Here is a 21075-nt window from a genome sequence, read left to right as displayed (position 1 = left end):
GGGTAAAGACAGACTCAGACAGACATCGGTTCAAATAGTATTTGCTTTCTTTCAAATAATTTTTTGAGGGTTTGATTGAGCCTGTCTGTTCATCAGATGGGCGGTCTTTACACATTTGGGACTATTCTGTTGGTTCCATTGTGCCGGGTAAGCTCAATCAAGCACAGTTAGTGTTTTGTAGCAAAACAAATACCATCTAAACCCAGATCTGACGCAGACAGATCTAGTGAGGCAGGAACGAGAGGTTGTAAGTTAACATGGGGCTCTGGCATACAGTAGTGGTGATGGTTGTTGATGCTGGGAGTCACTGTAGAGCGTTCTCTCTTATAGCCTTGTTAGGAGGAGCGGGGGGTCAGCGGTCACCTAGATGGTCTGGGGCCTGTGGGCCGTTTTTAGGAGGGGGGAGGCCAGGAAGGTGGCGGGTTGCCAGGTACATGGCCCGTAGTCAGGATCCCCCATATCTTTCTCTCTCCGTCTCTGTATCCCTCTTTTTTTCCCTTCTTCGTCTCCCTCTCTTTCTCCCTCCGTCTCGGTCTCTTTCTCTCGCGCTTTCCTTCTCCCCTCCTCCCTCCCAGAGTGTCAATGCTCCCAGACAACCATCAGCCTGTTGCGTGTACAGGCCTGTCTCTCCAGGTGTGATCCTATAAACCCCTCTCTGTGGGCTCCCTCCATGCAGTGCAACACTGCATGCTTCCTATTGTTTAGAAACATAAGACTTCGCCTCAAGTGTCCTTAAGCTCAGGAAGTGGCCCACAGTGATACCAGGATTGAACTACAATGAGTCATGTTCCTCGCTTTTTTCTTCCTTCCATTTTTTTTTTTTTGTCTAAAAGTGATTTAAACTGCGTGTTATTCAGCCAATGTACGGTAGGTGAATCTGTTGTGATGGGGAGATTGTGTGTCTGGGGGCGAAGTTGTCTTCTCCTTGAAGTCTGTAGCAGATCATTACATAACGGGGCTGTCTTACCTCAGGAATCCCCTCTAATGGCACAGTACAGGGAGACAGGAAGAGGAAGAGCAAAACCAAAGCATCAACCAGGGATCCACATACTTTATGCTTAAAACACACAGGGTTGAAGAAGTGGGGTAGGAAGGTGGGTGTGTTTTTGAATGCATGTCTTTGTGTTTTGAGAGAAGAAGTGAATCTATTTCAGGTAGGCGAAGTATCAAAAAGCAAACACAAATTCATTGGGTGAAACTACATTGTGCCCCCTGTCTCTCTCTCGATGCAATGTATACTGTTTGGCTATAGAGCACCGTCAGCATATACCCACTCCCAATGTATTTATTTCCTTGCTTTTTGTCCAATTTCTTTGCTGTGTGGATAATGGTTTATACTGTAGTGTAATGGACTCTGAGGTTAGGACATTTTACAGGACCAGAGCTCGATTCTGTTATTTTCTGAAGTAAGCGACTGGGCCAAACGCTTACAAAAGTATTTTTGCATGAATGAAATCCAACTGAGTCCTAATTGAGGACTGATGCATCTTTTTTGTAAGCGTTTTATACAAGGAACCAAACACGCTGTTCAAATGTATTTCTGCCACTGTTCGTGAGGTACATACTGCAGGTATAAACCCTACTGCGGGCATTCAACTTACAATGCAAGTTGCTGTGTCATAATGGTGGTTCCAGCTAGTTTCGAGATCTCTGCGAAGTACTCAGAAGAAAAAACGGCTGTGAGTCTGTGTGCAATTAGGTGCTTGTGATGCGATGCCAGAGCCACGTTCATTGTGGTTTGGTTCAGAAATGCAGCAACTGGGACCAGATGTTTGAACGGGCCTCCGTAGTAAGTAAGCACTCTCTCTTCTTTAGATGAACCCCCCCCCCCCCCCCTCTCTCCCTCTCGATTGATTGATCCAACCTAAGCCACTCTATGCAACGATTTACTACCCTTCCCCGCAATTCTGTGTTCAACTTTCTCCCTCCCCTCTTCTCCATTTAGCATGCTAATGTCCAAGATGGGCTGGCCGAGATGCGTTTGAATCATGTAAATTGCTTTGCCTTTGTATTCAGAAGGTATGTTAACAGCTTCTATTGAGTCAGTGGGAGAAAATGAGCTTTAAAACTATGGTCAATTAGCACTTGTTAACTTCCAGCCACTCCCTATAGTTCTATTGAGGCACTCTTGCCCTCTGGTATACCAACCCCTTCCTTGTCCCTATGGGGGCACCATGCTCCAAGACAACCACTGCCTCCCTAAAGTCACCTAGCTGACCCCCTCGAAAGCTCCAACTCTGCTGATATCTCTACGTAATTGTTCTAGTTTAGCATCAGGACACACACTATGGTCCAGTCCTATGGAATGACAGCCTGGACAGATGGAATATTGACAACGACAGCTGATGGGTCCGTGCCTGTACAGAATAAAGATGCTCAGAGAGGAGTGATGTGTCCACGCTGTGGTATTATTACAGTCACACACACACACACACACACACACACACAATCTCAGTGCCCCATTTGGAGGTGGATGGTTAGGATGCTGTAGCCTGAAGCTTCCGAGGAGAGCTGGGTGATTGAGTTATCTGCTCCCTGCAGCTTCCCGAGCTAGCCAGGCCCCAGGCGACAAGGCCACACCAAGGTTATCTGTACATCTTGTGCCCTTGAGCCCCGGCTGGAGGCTGTGTGTGTGTTTGTCTGTGTGTGGCCCCCGTTTGTCTGAGCCGTCTGTCTGTCATGCATCGGCTGACTCTTCCCCCTGGGAAGAGGGAAAGAGCAGACTGCAGAGGGGTGTAGTGAATGGTGGACATTTTAGTCATTTAGCAGATGCTCTTATCCAGAGCGACTTACAGTAGTGAGTGCATACATTTTCATATTTTGTTTGTACTGGTCCCCCATGGGATCGGAACCCACATTCAGCTGAGCCACACAGGACTGAGATGTGGGAGGGGTGGGGATGTAGGGGTGGTGGGGAGAAACGGTGGAGGGATGGAGGAACCAGTGGAGGAAATGTCTGTGAACTAAAGGAGTGTCAGGGAATGGCTTATCCAAGGGGGAAAGGGTCTTTTATACAACAGAAAATTACCAGATTAGGGCTGTGTCCCAATTGACACCCTGGTCGCTATTTATTGCACTACTTTTGACCAGGACCCATAGGGCTCTGGTGAAAAGTAGTGCACTATATGGGGGATATGGTGAGATTTGGGACGCGGCCTCGTATTCAGCATTCAGGAAGTGGGTTTGCATTCTAAAGCTAAAATAATCCCTTTAGAGAGAAATGGTCTTGTACAGTTCGAGGCAGGGGGAGGGTCTCCAGTTGCCCATCGTGTGTGTGCGTGCTCATTGTCCCATTAACAGTGGCTGCTGTAGAGGTTGGAGGGGCAGCAGGTGCAGACGCTTCCAGACACACACGCGCACACGCACACAGACTTCCACAGAGGAAGGAGCAAAGCCCTTTAAATCCTTCAGACCGGTGCTTCGGAGCCCTCTTCACCCTCCAAGGCCTGTCAGTAGCCAGAGAATACAGGGCTTTCTCACGCCAGACAGGCAGCGCTTCTGTCTTCCCTCTGTCTCTTCTGGTGCTATCTTTTAACACACACACACATTCTCCCCCCCCCCCCCCCCACCACTTTTCCCTCCGCCTCGCCTCTCCCTCTATCTCTCTCTCCACTCTACACCCATGCTGACTATCTAGACATAGCAAGCAAGCCTCTGTTCTCTCGTCCTCAAATCTAATTTCTCCAGTCTTTCCTCTTGTGTAATTGCTGCAGTGGTTTTTTTCCTTTTTTTCTTACCTTTCAGACATGTTAGTCATCCTCTGTTCCCTTTTCCTGGCTGTCTCACCACTCACCCCCAATGCTATTTTAGGAGATATTCAAAGGGACTGTTTTGTTGTATCTGAAGTTGTAAAGAGAAGTCTGACATTATGTTCGTGGAGATATCCTCATGATATCCTGCCTTTTTTATAACAACCTCTGGAGATATGAAACATTTATAAAATGCTGTTCTGCTATTTATTAATTCAGACGAGGTGGGAGTCTGGGAGAGAGTTTATGGACTTGGATGTTGTGTAGAAAATACTATGTTCATGTAAGCCCCATCTCAGACAATCACTTTGTCGGAAGAGTTATAACAGTGTTTTGCAGGAGCCTATGCCCTCTCTGACATTTGATCACTGGACGTATTAGTTAAATGTCACCTCCATATGTCTGGATTTGGCACCACTGATGATTTAATTCGTTCCGGTAGGAAAGTGTCCTCGGTGTGTAAGCTCTCTACGAGAGCTGTGTTTATAGCTCTGGTACTGTAGGGTCAGACAGGGCAGACCCAGCATATGTTTGCACTGAGTAGTTACTGTACGGTACACTGTTAATGCGTTTCAAATGGCACCATATTTCCTTTTTTTAGTGCACTACTTCAGTCAAATGTAGTGTCTTTTTATATAGGGAGTAGGGTGCTATTTGGGACGTTGCCTCTGATTCCAGTGTAGTCACTAGCCAAGCCTTTGACCCTGCCTGAGGTACATGTTCATTACAGTTGACAGCAGTCTGAATGGGAGTCAGAGGCCTGGCAGTGGAGCCACGGACCCCTGTAGGACGGGAATAAACCCAGGCCTTTATACTGAGGACAAAAGCGCGACAGGGGATCACAATTTATGGTCTTTATGTAACCACACTGGCCGAGGAAGGGGGGAGAGGGGTAGGGTTGTGTAGTAGGGGTTGGTTGAGGTGACAGAAGGAGGTGAAAGAGTCTGAGGTGGTTAGGGGGAAGGTGTAATTGCCCCTTGTCTCATCTCACACCTGAATCACATATGAATCTGGAACAAAGAAATACATGGTATGAAACCGATATCATCACTAGATCTATAGACCATAGTCATTAACATCCCTAAAGAAACAGTGAGGATTCCCTCCCCTTCCATTTAGTATCATCACCATTAGGTGATGAGGGAGTTCATTAGATTGCTGTAATTATCCCTCATTGGGAACAGTCATGTGTATTGGAGATGTAATTTATCTCAGTAGCTCTCCGTACGCGAACCCTCCATACTGCTCCAATACGCTCCACACCTTGTTCTGACTCGCCCCTCTTTGTCTTTCTCCAAAGATCAGGCTGCCCCGCACACGCACAACTTTATGCTATTGAAATGGAATGGAAAGTAATTAGTTACAGGAATGGATTGTGAATTAAACCATGTGTATTGTGCAGTGATCACACTGCACTCCCCTGTCTAATGTTGTATTTTCAGTACTTTCTAATCTGTAACTGTTGTTCATTAGGAAGCATGAGCCAATCAACATTCAAAGAGAAAATAGTCGCAGGGATCACATTATGTTAATTGATACCGGATTGTTATAAGGAATATAGCCATTTTTCATGGCGAGAATGTTGTAAGAAATGCTTGTCTTGGCTTCGAACCAGAATTGTGTTTTTCTAGAGCCCGAGGTGGCGGAAGGCAAGGCCGGAAGCTCTCGATCAGTCTCCCTTTGACACTGCTGCACAGCAATGTGCTGACCGGTGCCACTGACAGATCAAGGAGGAAGTGACTAGGCAGGCGTTGCCTGTGTGGTGTGGGAGTTGGTCTGTGTCACTCAATAGACGGCCAACAACTTCCCAGACTGTAACAGACAGGCCAGAGGCCACCGTTTATTATCCTCATCTTAAAGTCACTGTGTAATCCGGTATGGTTGTCTTGTGTCCTGCTCCCTGCTATTCAATTCCTCATTTTCCTTTCTGTTTACTTTCCTCCGGCAACTCTTAGGTCTTACGCAGACCTTTCGGGCTTAGAGAGGATTCTGACATTCTTATTACCCGCTATATCTAGTTTTTCCTAGGCCATTTGATTGCAATGGACAACTGCTTGGGACAACAGTAAATCAACAGCGTGTCCTGCACCGGGTTTGGAGTGTTGCCAAACAGATCCATTCTGTGGGCTAGCTAGTTTATTCCATATCCTGCAGTCTATTGTGAAATGGCTAGGCTCAGAGTTGATTGAATGTAAAGCAGGAGCGTTGAGAGGACAAGGTGGTGGGAAGTCTGGGTATGAGGCAGTGTCCCCTGCAGTGGCTGATCTACTTGCAGAGATTTATATTGAGCTATTTTATTATGTCTAACTAAGACTACATGCTGTTCCATTGCTGAGCCCGGCGCATTACTGTGGTAGAACTGCGTCTACATTCAAATACTATTGAGGTATTTCATTCTATCTAAAGGTACCTGCGGCACTGGTGCTGAGCCAGCTGTAGTACTACGCTGAAGTAGAGCGGCGTCTACGTAGACATTTCTGTGGTGGAGGCACAGTGACTGTGAAATGTGACTACCTTCTGTGGTGGCTGTAGCTATGATAGACTGAGAACTCTCCATGAATGTCGTAAAGGCTCGTAAATGGAAAAGGATGCATTTCAAACTGGCTACTAGTGATGTCCTCGGGCACTTGTAGCGTGTTTTATTCAAACACCTGGTTGTACTTGACCTCACCTCAATGAAAATAACAGTTTCAGAACTATTCTTATGAAATCCAAACCTTGCAAGACACTCCAAAGCTAATGTTTTCTTCTTCTCCTGCGCAGGAGGCAAGGCTTTCTCTCGCTCTCTCGCTCGCTCTGTCATTCGCTCTCTCTCTACAGGACAAAATACAAACCCTCCAACCCAAAAAGGCCTGTGGGGTTGATGATATGCTAAATGAAATGATATCATATACAGACCACAAATTCCAATTAGCTATACTTAAAACTCTTAACATCGTTCTCAGCTTTTTTCCCAAATTACCATACAACAGACCATGTATTCACCCTGCACACCCTAATTGACAAACAAACCATACCATAACAAAGGCCAAGTCTTCTCATGCTTTGTTGATTTCAAAAAAGATGTGGGCTCAATTTGGCATGAGAGTCTGCTATACAAATTGATGGAAAGGGGTGATGGAGAGGGGGGGGGGGGGGGGGGGGGGGCGTACGACATTATAACATTCATGTACACATAAGTGTGTGGTTAAATTGGCAAAAAACACAAATTTCTTTCCACAGGGCCAGGGGGTGAGACAGGGATGCAGCTTAAGCCCCACCCTCTTCAACATGTATATCAATGAATTGGCGAGGGCAATAGAACAGTCTGCAGCACCCAGCCTCACCCTATTAGAATCTGAAGTCAAATGTCTACTGTTTGCTGATCTGGTGCTTCTGTCCCCAACCAAGGAGGGGCTACAGCAGCACCTAGATCTTCTGCACAGATTCTGTCAGACCTGGGCCCTGACAGTAAATATCAGTAAGACAAAAATAATGGTCTTCCAAAAAAAGTCCAGTCGCCAGGACCACGAATACAAATTCCCTCTAGACACCGTTGCCCTAGAGCACACAAACTATACATACCTTGGCCTAAACATCAGCGCCACAGGTAACTTCCACAAAGCTGTGAACGGTCTGAGAGACAAGACAAGAAGGGCCTTCTATGCCATCAAAAGGAATATAAAATTTGACATACCAATTAGGATCTGGCTAAAAATACTTGAATTAGTTATAGAACCCATTGCCCTTTATGGTTGTGAGGTCCGGGGTCCGCTCACCAACCAAGAATTTGACAAAATGGGACAAACACCAAACACCAAATTGAGAGACTGCATGCAGAATTCTGCAAAAACAATCCTCAGTGTACAACGTAAAACACCAAATAATGCATGCAGAGCAGAATTAGGCTGATACCTGCTAATTATCAAAATCCCCCAAAAATGTACAACAAAAGGAAGCGATTCCCAAATGTTCCTTAACAAAGACATCACCTACCGAGAGATGAACCTGGAGAAGAGCAAGCAAGCTGGTCCTGGGGCTCTGTTCACGAACACAAACAGACCCCACAGAGCTCCAGAACAGCAACACAATTAGACCCAAACAAATCATGAGAAAACAAAAAGAGAATTACTTGACACATTGGAAAGATTTTACAAAAACCTGAGCAAACTAGAATGCTATTTAGCTTTAAAAAGAGTACACAGTGGCAGAATACCTGACCACTGTGACTGACCCAAAATTAAGGAAATCTTTGACTATGTACAGACTCAGTGGGCAGACCTGGCTCTCAGGAGAAGACAGGCTATGTGCACACTGTCCACAAAAGGAGGTAGAAACTGAGCTGCACTTCCTAACCTCCTGCCAAATGTATGACCATATTAGAGACCCATATTTCCCTCAGATTACACAGATCCACAAGAATTTGAAAAAACAAATCCAATTTTGATAAACTCCCATATCTATTGGGTGAAATACCAGTGTGCCATCACAGCAGCAAGATTTGTGACCTGTTGCCACAAGAAAAGGGCAACCAGTGAAGCACAAACACCATTGTAAATACAACCCATATTTATTTATTTTCCCTTTTTGTACTTTAACTATTTGCGCATCATTACAGCACTGTATATAGACATATGACATTTGAAATATCTTTATTCTTTTGGAACTTTTGTGAGTGTAATGTTTACTGTACATTTTGTTTATTTAACTTTTGTTTTATATATTTCACTTGCTTTGGCAATGTAAACATGTTTCCCATGCCAATAAAGCCCACTGAGTTGAGAGGGAGGCAAAAACAGAGAGAGAGACAGATGAGAAATCCTAGTTTCTTCTGGAGAGGAAGATAGAGAGAGATAGAGACCACTTGGTATTCTTTACCATTGTTGACTGTAATATACAATATTCCTTTGTCACTGTTTTCGTTTCATGACAAAGCGTTCTTGTCTGAAATTGAGTTTTTTATTCAGTGTGTTTCCCTGTACACAGAACTTTGGTCCCATCTAACAAGCGTTTTTCTTTTTGACGTTCGTTGTTAGGGATGTGGTTTTGAATTCTAACTTACCGTGTGTGCCTGCGGGAACAGGTACGTCGACATGTTTATTTTCTGTTAAAGAGCAGAACAAAAAAACAGCAGCTAGGAGCTCTAAGATCCTCTCAGCGCCGTGGCAACACGACGATCTTTAAGCAATATACAGAGCTGTTCTGTACGGTCAGCTCGTGGCCCAAGTCTTGACAAAGGAAACGCGAACCGCTAGATGCCCCTGCCGGCCTAATACACTGCCGTCAGTCCACTACTTATCACAGCACGCCCAATGAATGGTGAGGCTACAGCCTGGCACGACCTATTTAACACTAAACACTTCTCTATAGCGGTCTGGCTGAGGCCGACTGGCTGAATGACACTCTGATTTACCCTTTTTGAAGATGTTCTCGTCTTTTGAACACATTTTGAAACATTTTGAAAAGTCCCTGATTCGTTTTGAGGATGTGTTTTAAGCTGATATTTGTAAATGTAGTCGTGTTTGCAGGGTGCCATCCTACGACTTTTACTCGTTCCTGTGGTACTTTTTGATCTCGGACTAATGTGTATGTCTGTCTGCTGTGCATTTTGTGTTGCAGGTCCACACAGAGTGTCCCGGTGTCCGGCCAATGAGTTTGAGTGTCTGGGGACAGATGTGTGTGTCCACATGAGCAGGCTGTGTGATGGGAGCCCTGACTGCACTGATGGCTGGGACGAGGGGCCACACTGTCGAGGTAACGCACACAAACAGGCGCGCAGCTTTCTGGGGTCCTTCCTAGTTCCTACAGAACGCTGGGCCAGCCAATCCTGTTGCAGCCAGTGACTGTGTTCCTTTTCTGTCTGGTTCCACAACACGACACTGTGAACTCAATAGCTGTCTGAAATGACAACGGATTTCCCATATAGTGCATTACTTTTGGCCAGGAAATAGGAGGCTATTTCAGACAGCCAATATGTCCCCTCTGTGTGGCTCTTATCTTTTTGTCTGGTTCCACAATGAGAAGCCTCAATAATGTCCTCTCTATGGCTCTAATTAATATCAGGGATTGGATTTGATGATGGGATTCTCCTCCTTTCTGTCGGCCCGGTTGGCTGTCTGGATAAATGCTCCGCTCTGCCAGCCAGAGCCGGGGAAGTGGCCTCAGAGCCTGGGCTGATTTAGGGCCTCTAGGGCCTGATTTGATAAATTAATGACTTTTTTCCCCCAGAGAGAAGAGGAGCCATTGTGATAACGGAGGCCATCTCATTAAAGCAGCTGATGGAGGAAGACGGTGTTTATTGGAAAAGAGAAGAGATTACAGTTTGGGGGGGGGGGGGGTGTACTGGAGAGATAAAGGACGAGAACAGAGGATTCATAAAGCTGAAATTGAGTGATATTAGTCAAACATTTTTGATGTCATGGTGTTTCTATTATACTGGGACATGTTTTTATTGGTTTGGTGCGTTCCCCAACAACAAATATTGACGCCAAACAAACGGGTCTCTGCGGACCAACGTCCTAGAACACCGACGGGCTCTGCAAAGACCAGTACACATTAGAACTGACAGATACACACAGTCCTAGCTATATTATACCAAGAAAGATATGGCCTCTTTATTTCTTTTTGTTTTATGCATTTATAAATCCTCTTTTTTTTATGTGTTTATTACTTCCGCTTTAGTTTTGTGTTTACAATTCTGCTTAAGTTTTATGTGTTCATAATCCGGCTTACTAGAATTCTAGCAGGAACACATTGAGCAGAAATGGGGGGGAAGATAAGAGTTGAAGTGACATTTGTGTGAAGTAGGTTAAAGGACAGATTCCCTGCCTTGCGCAACGTTCTGCCGATGTCATCGAGACATGACCCGCAGCGCCTGTCCCGGGTCGAGCATGCCGGTCCATCTGTCCCCGTGAGGATGGACTACCACACACACACCAGTGACAGTGTGTTTGCCAGAACTTTCTGCTGCGACGTTGTTTGAGTGTGTGTGTGTGAGCCTCCCAATTTCATGAAAAGCCTCACCATTTCACAAGCATCCCAGTGTTTGCTTGAACAAACGGCCGGCTTGCGCAATCCAAGTGGACCCTAGCCTGGTGCCGATGTGTCAAAGCGCGCTTCTGTCATTCGCTGTGTTCAAAGAATTATCCAGAAGTTGTTGACAAGGGGAGTGAGGGAGCCAGAGTAGGAGGCAGGCAAGGGAGGAAGTTATCGCAACATTTTATAATCCATTTGAGTGACAGGGTAATATGGTGGAGCTGGGTGTGGGAGGTTGAGGGGTGGTGGAAGGGTGTTTTAAATGTGGGTTATGGCCAGGTTTTGTCCTGTCTACTGTGTTACTGGGCAGCTGAGGCTTTCACACACACATCTCTGAACATTTAAAGAACTTACGACAGCGCGCTCTCTCTCTCTCTCTCTCTCGCTCTTTCTCGCTCTCTCTCTCTCGCTCTACACCTACCTACACAGAAGAGGCCAGTAAGTGGGCAAGGCCTCTCATATAATCTCCACACTAGTGTTTAATTGACAGGGAAAGAGAATGGGGTCAGGGTAGTGTCCCTCTCTGCTCCAAATTCCACAATGGAAACCCTCCATGATTTATGCACGCCCTTCTTTATAGCCTGATCTGTTTTTGCTCTTATGGTCATTGGCAAGACGGCACCAACAGACCTGGGACCAATAATAAATTCCAGTCATTTTGAAAGGAAAATCGATTGAAAGCACCGGCAACCTACTTGAGGCAAGAGATTTTGAAAAGTCATCATATTAATTTGTATGCTCGATTCTGGGAGCAGAATTAGTTTATTGTCTTGTCGTTATGGTTGTGTTGCGTCACGTTGCTCTGTATATCTGGCTAGTCAGGAACTAGGCCGTACAGTGTTGTAAAGCTGGGTTTATGACCCACTAGCCCCATCCTGTTATCACTTTTCATTCCTGGATTGTTGGTGAAGATAAGATCAGAGTGTTGCAGGCTAGTTAACGGAATCAAAAGATTAGCCTGTATGCTGTTAATATTAGTGCTGGTGTTTTTCTGTATGCGTGAACAGTCTAGGTTGTGCATGTGTGCCCTCGCGCTAGTGTGTGTGTGTGGAAGGTTGGATAATGCGTTGCTTTGGGACTGGACGCCTTGACTCTGTGCAAGATCTGATGAAATGTTCAATGGTCAACCCGGTGTCCAAAAACTGTCTCTGTTTGAAGGCTGTGGGTCTTCTAGTAGGACAACGACCCCAAACGCACATCAAAAGCACTCTGTATTGGTACAAGATGAAACTCTGGAGTGGACAGTGTCCGAGTCCAGATCTTAATCGCATCCATGACCTATGACTCGAGCTGAAATGTGGTCTGCTGAAGAGTGCTCGTAGAAAGGTGCACCAAGCTTATTATAGCTACAATGAGCATTTGTTGGCAGTTAGCTTGGCCAAAGGCTGTGCAACCAAGTACTAGCTATGGGGTGCCAATACTTTTGTCTTTTATTTTCGAAATAAAAATTGTAAACTTAACGTAACAGTATATAATTGGTTCTGCAATGTTGAAAAACCAAATAACAAGGTGTGAAGACCAACAGTTTTTCTTCAATGTCAACTTATTTTAGGAGAAATGGGAAATTATTAAAGAGAAGTGCAAGGGTGCCAATATATTTGGCCGCAACTGTATAAGGGTATTGAGTTGCTAATGGCACCCAGCAGTACCCCGGGCAGCCGTCAATTTGAGTTAGTCAGTGAGAGGGACTGAGCTAGCCTGCAACGTCACTACCTGGAGTAGCTCAAACTGCGTATGTTACAGTAGGGCTCCATGAGACGCCATCTTAACCAACTGTATTTGGCTTCAATGTGCTATTGAGTCTCTGCACAGGACTGAACGGTGTCACGCACAGGAGGTTGGTGGCACGTTCATTTGGGAGGACGGGCTCGTGGTAATGGCTGGAGCAGAAGAGGTGGAATGGTATCAAATCTATCCAACGTTGGTTTCCAGGTGTTTGACGCCAGTCCTCCCCTCAGCAGCCTCCACTGGTATCACGTGATCGATGGCTTTGTCCATTCATGTGTACAGTCATTAGTATGCATGCGTACATGAGCCAGTCTGTGGCTGTTTGCTACTCTTATTAGTTAATCCTTCTGTGTGTTTAGCACATACTGCCAGTGTTTGGGTCTGTTTGCTCTTCACTCTGGCTCTCCCCCTTTCTCTACGGAGACGGCAAACAACGGCCTACACCAGTGGAGGCTGCTGAGGGGAGGACGGCTCATAATAATGGCTGGAACGGACTCGGGAATGTCATCGAATACATGGAAACTGTGCTCCAGAAAATGGCACCCCTATTCCCCAGCTCACTACTTTTGACCAGAGCCATATGGGACCTGGTCGGAAGTAGTGCACCGCATAGGGAATAGGGTGCCATTTGTGGCACTGTCCAGGTGGAGGATTAGGACAGGGTCATGTCCGGGCATGTCTCCAGACCAGGCAGAGACTGACGGAGCAGAGTGGAGGGTTAGGAATGTCTCGACCCTGGGCTGGCCTAGATGAAAGGACAGGTAGACGCTGCAGCTTCCTCACTGCTAAGTGTCACTTATACAGAAGCCAATAGAACATGCCCGCTGAATCACATGCCGTCTCCTTCAGTCAACAAGCCAGCCAGCCAGTCAGTTTACAGTATAGATTGATGTAGCAGGGAATGGATGTGGATGCGATCAATAGGTCTGCTGGGGTAGGAAAAGAGTCTTAGAAGTAATGAAGGTTGTGAAATAGGATGGAGACGCTAGTGTACTGATACCTGGTCAGGGCCCTGTCCTTGTCTGTCCCTTTCACCCCACCTAGTTCACCCCACCTAGTTCAGGGCTTGTGAGTTGAAATGTTGATCAGAGGCCCTGGAACTGGCCTGTTTGTCTGGAGGTGGAGGAAACATCAAACTTGTATATGTTTCCTCCTCTGTGCTTCCCTGTTTGGGAGAGCACTCAGCATCACTCACCTACTCTCTCTCTGTGCGTGTCTGTGTGGTTCAGCGGTCGGAAATCCCGCTCCTTTGCTCACAGAAAAAAGAAAAATGGCTCCCCATTCATTAAATTTACAATTTAACCAACACCCAGCAATTTTTGTGACTACCTGGGCCTACCAATTGCTTTTGAAGTATTGGAACAAATCCATATGATTTGAGTGAAATGTATTATAATAAACATGGAATGGTGAATGTAAGATACGCTCATCATTTCAATAGGCTACATGTCCTATTAAACAGCATATAAACACTCTAAATAGGTAGGAGCCAGACGGGGAGCCTAAGAAAGAACGGAAATTAATTATTCAGCTTATATTATTTCAAGGCTATAGCCTACAAAGAAATACATCGTCAAGCATTGCGAGTGCAACACAATAGGCCGGTAGGGACCTAAAGCACTCAGCATTTAAACAACATTTAGTTGCATTAAATCATTAGTCTATAAATTGCGAATATAGGCTGTGACTTACTTAGAATGAAATACAAATGAAATGAAAAATGTCTTAGGCTCAGTCTACAGTGCCTTTTGAATTCCTTTTTAGAAACACCGGTTTGGCTGTGGCTTCAGGCTCATGCGATGGTGCCTGGAGAGCAGGCCAGCATTAGAGAATATCCTCTCCACACTTGCAGAGCCATTGTGGATGCTAAACACCCTCCGGGCCATTCTTGCCAGGCTGGGCACGGATACAAAGTTTCTTTTTTAATGTTTTATTCTAGGTAGGCCTGAAGATTTTTAGGAAAAATAACCCAATCAAAACGGAAAGCTTCTTGAAATATTGGAATATGCCAATATTATGGCCTATTGTGTAGATAATAGAACAAAATGAAGGAAACTTAAGAGATCTGATTTTGTTTATAAATACTTTGCTACATTGACACAGTTATCTACCCATCTCGTTTGTTTCACCTAGCATGTGCACGTACAGTAGTAAGTACGCCGATCATGATTTCGGGATATGTGTCTTTTCAGATCCCACAATGATTATTTAGTTGTGGACACTACATCACCACACTCCCGCTCTTGCTCCTCATCTTTGTAAGTCGCTTTGATTTAACACCTGTCTGTTTTATCTGTTTCTTAATGAAAATATTTAGTGAACTCCATGACAGTAGATAAAGCAAGGGACTATAGCAGCACACAAGTAGACTACAAATGCATGCTGGGCCGGGGCATGCCCTGAGCTCGTGAAGTGAGTGCTATTGGAGCGGGAGAGAAGGCTGAGGAATCTCGCTCCGCTCCAGTCAAATTGGGCATGCTCCGCTCCTCGCTCCACTCCACTCACATACTCGTGTGTGTGTGTGGTTCAGGCTCACACATCGCATACTAATAGACAAGTCTCCCTAACCCCTGACACTAGAATTCATAGACAACTCTCCCTGCCCCCCCCCCCCCCCCCCCCCCCTGTAGTCCATCCATGTGCTCTCTAAGTTGTTTTCTAGACATTTAGATTAGTGAGAGGGCTTATGCCGGCCCATCCTCGGTGGAACTAAAAGGATCACTGTCGACGTTCTGACATGCTTGTTGAGCACTTCAGGCTGGTGTGTGTTTGTGCGGTATGCTTGTTGAACACTGACTTAAGACAACAGTGTGACGTGTTTCCTCAGGTCATTAACCCTGGCTAAATGGCTGAAAGAAGACTGCTGTTGTTGACTGGTGCCTGTTTGACTACTGGTGCTGTTGACTTAGTAACACTCCATGTCCTGTGAAAAATGTCTATTCGTTGCAGTGTTCTGTATGGAAATGAAAGCAATAGAAGTATATCTATTTCTATGGTATTCTGCTCTCATCTCCTCTCTGTGGGGCACAACAAACACAATTCCATTCTATAGTAATTCTATGGCCACAACCACTGACTCTGCATGCATGTATTCCATTTCTGACTCGTTCCCTGAGAGTGTTGTTTTTTGAGACTGGTGTTTTGCGGGTACTATTTAATGAAGATGCCAGTTGAGGACTTGTGAGGCGTCTGTTTCTCAGACTAGACACTCTAATGTACTTGTCCTCTTGCTCAGTTGTGCACCGGGGCCTCCCACTCCTCTTTCTATTCTGGTTAGAGCCAGTTTGTGTTATTCTGGGAAGGGAGTAGTACACAGCGTTGTACGAGATCTTCAGTTTCTAGGCAATTTCTCGCATGGAATAGCTTTCATTTCTCAGAACAAGAATAGACTGACAGGTTTCAGGAGAAAGGTCTTTGTTTCTGGCCATTTTGAGCCTGTAATCGAACCAGTCTAAGGAAGGCCAGTTTTTTTGCTTCTCTAATCAGAACAACAGTTTTCAGCTGTGCTAACATAATTGCAAAAGGGTTTTCTAATGATCAATTAGCCTTTTAAAATGATCAACTTGGATTAGCTAACACAACGTGCCATTGGAACACAGGAGTGATGGTTGCTGATAATAGGCCTCTGTAGATATTCCATAAACATTCTGCCGTTTCCAGCCACAATAGTCATTTACAACATTAACAATGTCTACACTGTATTTCTGATCAATTTTATGTTATTTTAATGGACAAAAAATTCGCTTTTCTCTCAAAAGCATGGCCATTTCCAAGTGACCCCAAACTTTTGAACGGTAGTGTATGTTTAGATGAGAGACCGCTTGAAATTGAGGTTCTTCGGACAATATCTACATATTGCAGTACTGATTGTGATGGTTAAAGCTAGAGGCTCTGAAGGATGGTGAGGTGGTGGCCTGGGGCTGATGTTGGCTTGGAGAGGCAGCACCCTGGCTCGCATTGGCACGGTTTGCCTCTGTGTGAATGTTAGTGTTGGTCATTTGGCACAGTGGGTTTCAGTGAATAGGTGTGATCCGGGGCACACAGTGTTAGCCTGCGGCTCTTCCTCTCAGCGAGACCACACAAAAGGGCCATTGTAGCCCCGGGTGCCCCACAGGCTTTACATAACGAGGACCCTTCAGTGGTCCAACCCCGGTTTTCTCTGCTCTCTCCTCTGGCCAGCCCCAACGGGTCTGCCATGCCGCTAATGGTACCCTTTCAGCTCTGGCTGTCCCCTCAGCATGGTTGGACAGGGCTGTGGTGTATACGTCCCTTCCCTCTCGTTCAGACCATTGTTGAACACTGACTGAGAAGATTCCACTTCCTGTGCGATACTATACTGTCCTCCCGTTTTGCTGCTGTTCTACTCAATCTTACTGCGTAAGATCGTATAATCTGCTGTTCTACTCTTACTGCGTAAGATCGTATAGTCTGCTGTTCTACTCTTACTGCGTAAGATCGTATAGTCTGCTGTTCTACTCTTACTGCGTAAGATCGTATAGTCTGCTGTTCTACTCTTACTGCGTAAGATCGTATAGTCTGCTGTTCTACTCTTACTGCGTAAGATCGTATAGTCTGCTGTTCTACTCTTACTGCGTAAGATCGTATAGTCTGCTGTTCTACTCTTACTGCGTAAGATCGTATAGTCTGCTGTTCTACTCTTACTGCGTAAGATCGTATAGTCTGCTGTTCTACTCTTACTGCGTAAGATCGTATAGTCTGCTGTTCTACTCTTACTGCGTAAGATCGTATAGTCTGCTGTTCTACTCTTACTGCGTAAGATCGTATAGTCTGCTGTTCTACTCTTACTGCGTAAGATCGTATAGTCTGCTGTTCTACTCTTACTGCGTAAGATCGTATAGTCTGCTGTTCTACTCTTACTGCGTAAGATCGTATAGTCTGCTGTTCTACTCTTACTGCGTAAGATCGTATAGTCTGCTGTTCTACTCTTACTGCGTAAGATCGTATAGTCTGCTGTTCTACTCTTACTGCGTAAGATCGTATAGTCTGCTGTTCTACTCTTACTGCGTAAGATCGTATAGTCTGCTGTTCTACTCTTACTGCGTAAGATCGTATAGTCTGCTGTTCTACTCTTACTGCGTAAGATCGTATAGTCTGCTGTTCTACTCTTACTGCGTAAGATCGTATAGTCTGCTGTTCTACTCTTACTGCGTAAGATCGTATAGTCTGCTGTTCTACTCTTACTGCGTAAGATCGTATAGTCTGCTGTTCTACTCTTACTGCGTAAGATCGTATAGTCTGCTGTTCTACTCTTACTGCGTAAGATCGTATAGTCTGTTTTGGTGCCACATGTTTACTTATCTCGGAAATGGGGTTATTTGAGGATTCCATGCTCTGCAATCTTGGTGATGATGCTCCGACTCGGAGAGTGTTCCATCTCACTTCCTTGCGCGTGTGGTTATCTGTGTTTCTTGGCAGTTCTTTGCTGATGCACTGCAGTCTTCTCTGACAGACGCCGTGCTGTATGTGGCCACATCTCTCATACCTGCCTTTTTGATCAGGGCTGTTTGAGATTGTTCTCAGGAAGCATGCTGAAGACTGCAGCGGGCGGAGACTGCTGTGTCGCTTCATATCAGCATCTACTGTATGAGCCTGTAGTGGGAGATTACATACACTCACACACCCATAACTCTGTGGAGATCAGGTAGGGTGACCGTACTGTATATCTCTGGGTTAACCCCGTTTTCTGCATACCCCCATTATTCCATCTCTGGGAGGAAGGTTGGGGTTTTCCTTTCTGTCGATCAGGGCCTCAAATGACCCAGGAGACTGTGGGGTGGGTGTGTGTGTGTGTCAAATCCAATTGTATCGGTCACATCCTGGCTCCAACAGTGCAGTAATATCTAACAACACACAATAATATACACAAATCTAAAAGTAAAAGAATGGAATTTAGAAATATATAAATATTAGGACGAGCAATGTCGGAGTGGCATTGACTAAAATACAGTAGAATAGAATACAGTATATACATATGAAATGAGTAAAGCAGTATGTAAACATTATTACAGTGACTAGTGTTCCATTATTAAAGTGGTCAGTGATTCCATGTCTATGTATATAGGGCAGCAGCCTCTAAGGTGCAGGGTTGAGTAACCGGGTGTTAGCCGGCTAGTGATGGCTATTTAACAGTCTGATGGTCTTGAGATAGAAGCTGTTTTTCGGCCCCAGCTTTGCACCTGTACTGACCTCGCCTTCTGGATGATAGTGCGGTGAACAGGCCTTGGCTCGGGTGGTTGTGGTCCTTGATCTTTTTGGCCTTCCTGTGACATTGGATGCTGTAGGTGTCCTGGAGGGTAGGTAGTTTGTCACCGGTGATGCGTTGGGCAGACCGCACCACCCTCTTGAGAGCGTTTACATTTGTGGGTGGTGCAGTTGCCGTACCAGGCGGTGATACAGCCCGACACGGTGATACAGCCCGACACAATGCTCTTAATTGTGCATCTGTAGAAGTTTGAGGTTTTTAGGTGCCAAGACCGATTTCTTCAGCCTCCTGAGGTTGAAGAGGCGCTGCTGTGCCTTCACCACACTGTCTGTGTGGGTGGACCATTTCAAATTGTCAGTGATGTGTATGCCGAGGAACTTAAAGCATTCCACCTTCTCCACTGTGATCCCGTCTATGTGGATGGGGCTTTCTCCCTCTGCTGTTTCCTGAAGTCCACAATCAACTCTTCTTTTTTTGGGGGGGGGGTTATTTTCCTGGCACCACTCTCCCAGGGTCCTCACCTCATCCCTGTAGGTTGTCTCGTCATTGTTGGTAATCAGGCCTACTACTGTTGTGTCGTCTACAAACTTGATAATTGAGTTGGAGGCCGGCATGGCCACGCAGTCATGGTTGAACAGAGTACAGGAGAGGGCTGATAACGCACCCTTGTGGGGCCCCTGTGTTGAGGATAAGCGAAGTAGAGGTGTTGTTTCCTACCTTCACCACCTAGGGGCGGCCCGTCAGGAAGTCCAGGACCCAATTGGGCGGGGTGATGAGCTTGGAGCGCACTATGGTGCTGAATGCTGAGCTATAGTCAATGAACAGCATTCTTACATAGGTATTCCTCTTGTCCAGATAGGGCAGCGATTGCATCGTCTGTGGATCTTTTGGGGCAGTAAGCAAATTGAAGTGGGTGTCAGGTAGAGGTGATTTGGTCCTTAAATATCCTCTCAAAGCACTTCATGATGACAGAGGTGAATGTTATGGGGCGATAGTCATTTAGTTCAGTTACCTTTGTTCCTGCCCCCAAGAAAGCAATGGTGGACATCTTGAAGCAAGTGGGGACAGCAGACTGGGAAAGGGAGAGATCGAATAAGTCCATAAACACTCCCGCCAGCTGGTCTGCTGGAGCCAGCTGGTGCGTGCGTGCGTGCACCATTCCATTTGGTTCCAGCCAGGTTTCCTTCCATGTGTTTGTTCTCATTGGGACCCCCTGTCTCTCTCTCTGTGTGGTAGAGCTTGGACCAGACTGTGCCAACCATGGCTGCACAGGAAACTGCTCTGTGACGCACCAAGGGCCCAAGTGTTACTGCAACGTCGGCTATGAAGTCAGCCAGGACGGAAAGACATGCAAAGGTGAGACCGACACCTGGCCATATTCATGCAGTTACAGTAGCCCTATGAAAACAGTCCCAGGCCTGACCAGTGGCTGGCTGACTGGCTGACTGACTGATTCACTCGCTGACTCACTGACTGACTGATTCACTCGCTGACTCACTGACTGACTGACTGATTCACTCACTGACTCACTGACTGACTGATTCACTCACTGACTCACTGACTGACTGACTGATTCACTCGCTGACTCACTGACTGACTGACTGATTCACTCGCTGACTCACTCACTGACTGACTGCCTGATTCACTCGCTGACTCACTGACTGACTGCCTGATTCACTCGCTGACTCACTGACTGGCTGCCTGATTCACTCGCTGACTCACTGACTGGCTGCCTGATTCACTCGCTGACTCACTGACTGGCTGCCTGATTCACTCGCTGACTCACTGACTGGCTGACTCACTGACTCACTGACTGGCTGACTCACTGACTGGCTGACTCACTGACTGGCTGACTCACTGACTGGCTGACTCACTGACTGGCTGACTCACTGACTGGCTGACTCACTGACTGGCTGACTCACTGACTGGCTGACTCACTGACTGGCTGACTCACTGACTGGCTGACTCACTGACTGGCTGACTCGCTGACTGGCTGACTGGCTGACTGGCTGACTCATTCACTCACTGATTCACTTGCTGACTGACTGATTCACTTGCTGACTGACTGACTCATTCACTTCACTCACTGATTCACTCGCTGACTCACTGGCTGAGCGATTCACTCGCTGACTCACTGGCTGAGCGATTCACTCGCTGACTCACTGGCTGACTGTGCCCTGCCTGCCTCCTCAGATTTCAACGAATGCAGTGTGTACAGGACCTGCAGTCAGACATGCTCCAACAACGAGGGCTCCTACACCTGCAGCTGTGTGGAGGGCTACCTACTGCAGCCAGACAACCGCTCCTGCAAGGCCAAGAATGGTGAGACACACACACACAGAGCATTCAACCACACACACG

At 46.1% G+C, this 21075-nt stretch overlaps 1 protein-coding gene across 3 annotated transcripts in view; it reads left to right on the top strand.

Annotated features, from left to right (window-relative positions):
* Positions 1-21075, top strand: part of LOC129860565 (low-density lipoprotein receptor-related protein 1-like) — a 141404-nt gene that overhangs the window by 44822 nt on the left and 75507 nt on the right. For all 3 annotated transcript variants that reach the window (XM_055931078.1, XM_055931077.1, XM_055931079.1), the window contains exons 3-5: positions 9348-9482; positions 19951-20070; positions 20908-21036. In XM_055931078.1, the coding sequence (XP_055787053.1) occupies positions 9348-9482; positions 19951-20070; positions 20908-21036 (384 nt within the window). The remainder of the gene's footprint in view (positions 1-9347; positions 9483-19950; positions 20071-20907; positions 21037-21075) is intronic.

This window comes from Salvelinus fontinalis, chromosome 8, assembly GCF_029448725.1.
Source record: "Salvelinus fontinalis isolate EN_2023a chromosome 8, ASM2944872v1, whole genome shotgun sequence".
Lineage (NCBI taxonomy): Eukaryota > Metazoa > Chordata > Actinopteri > Salmoniformes > Salmonidae > Salvelinus > Salvelinus fontinalis.
This window is presented reverse-complemented; position numbering and strand designations above follow the sequence as displayed.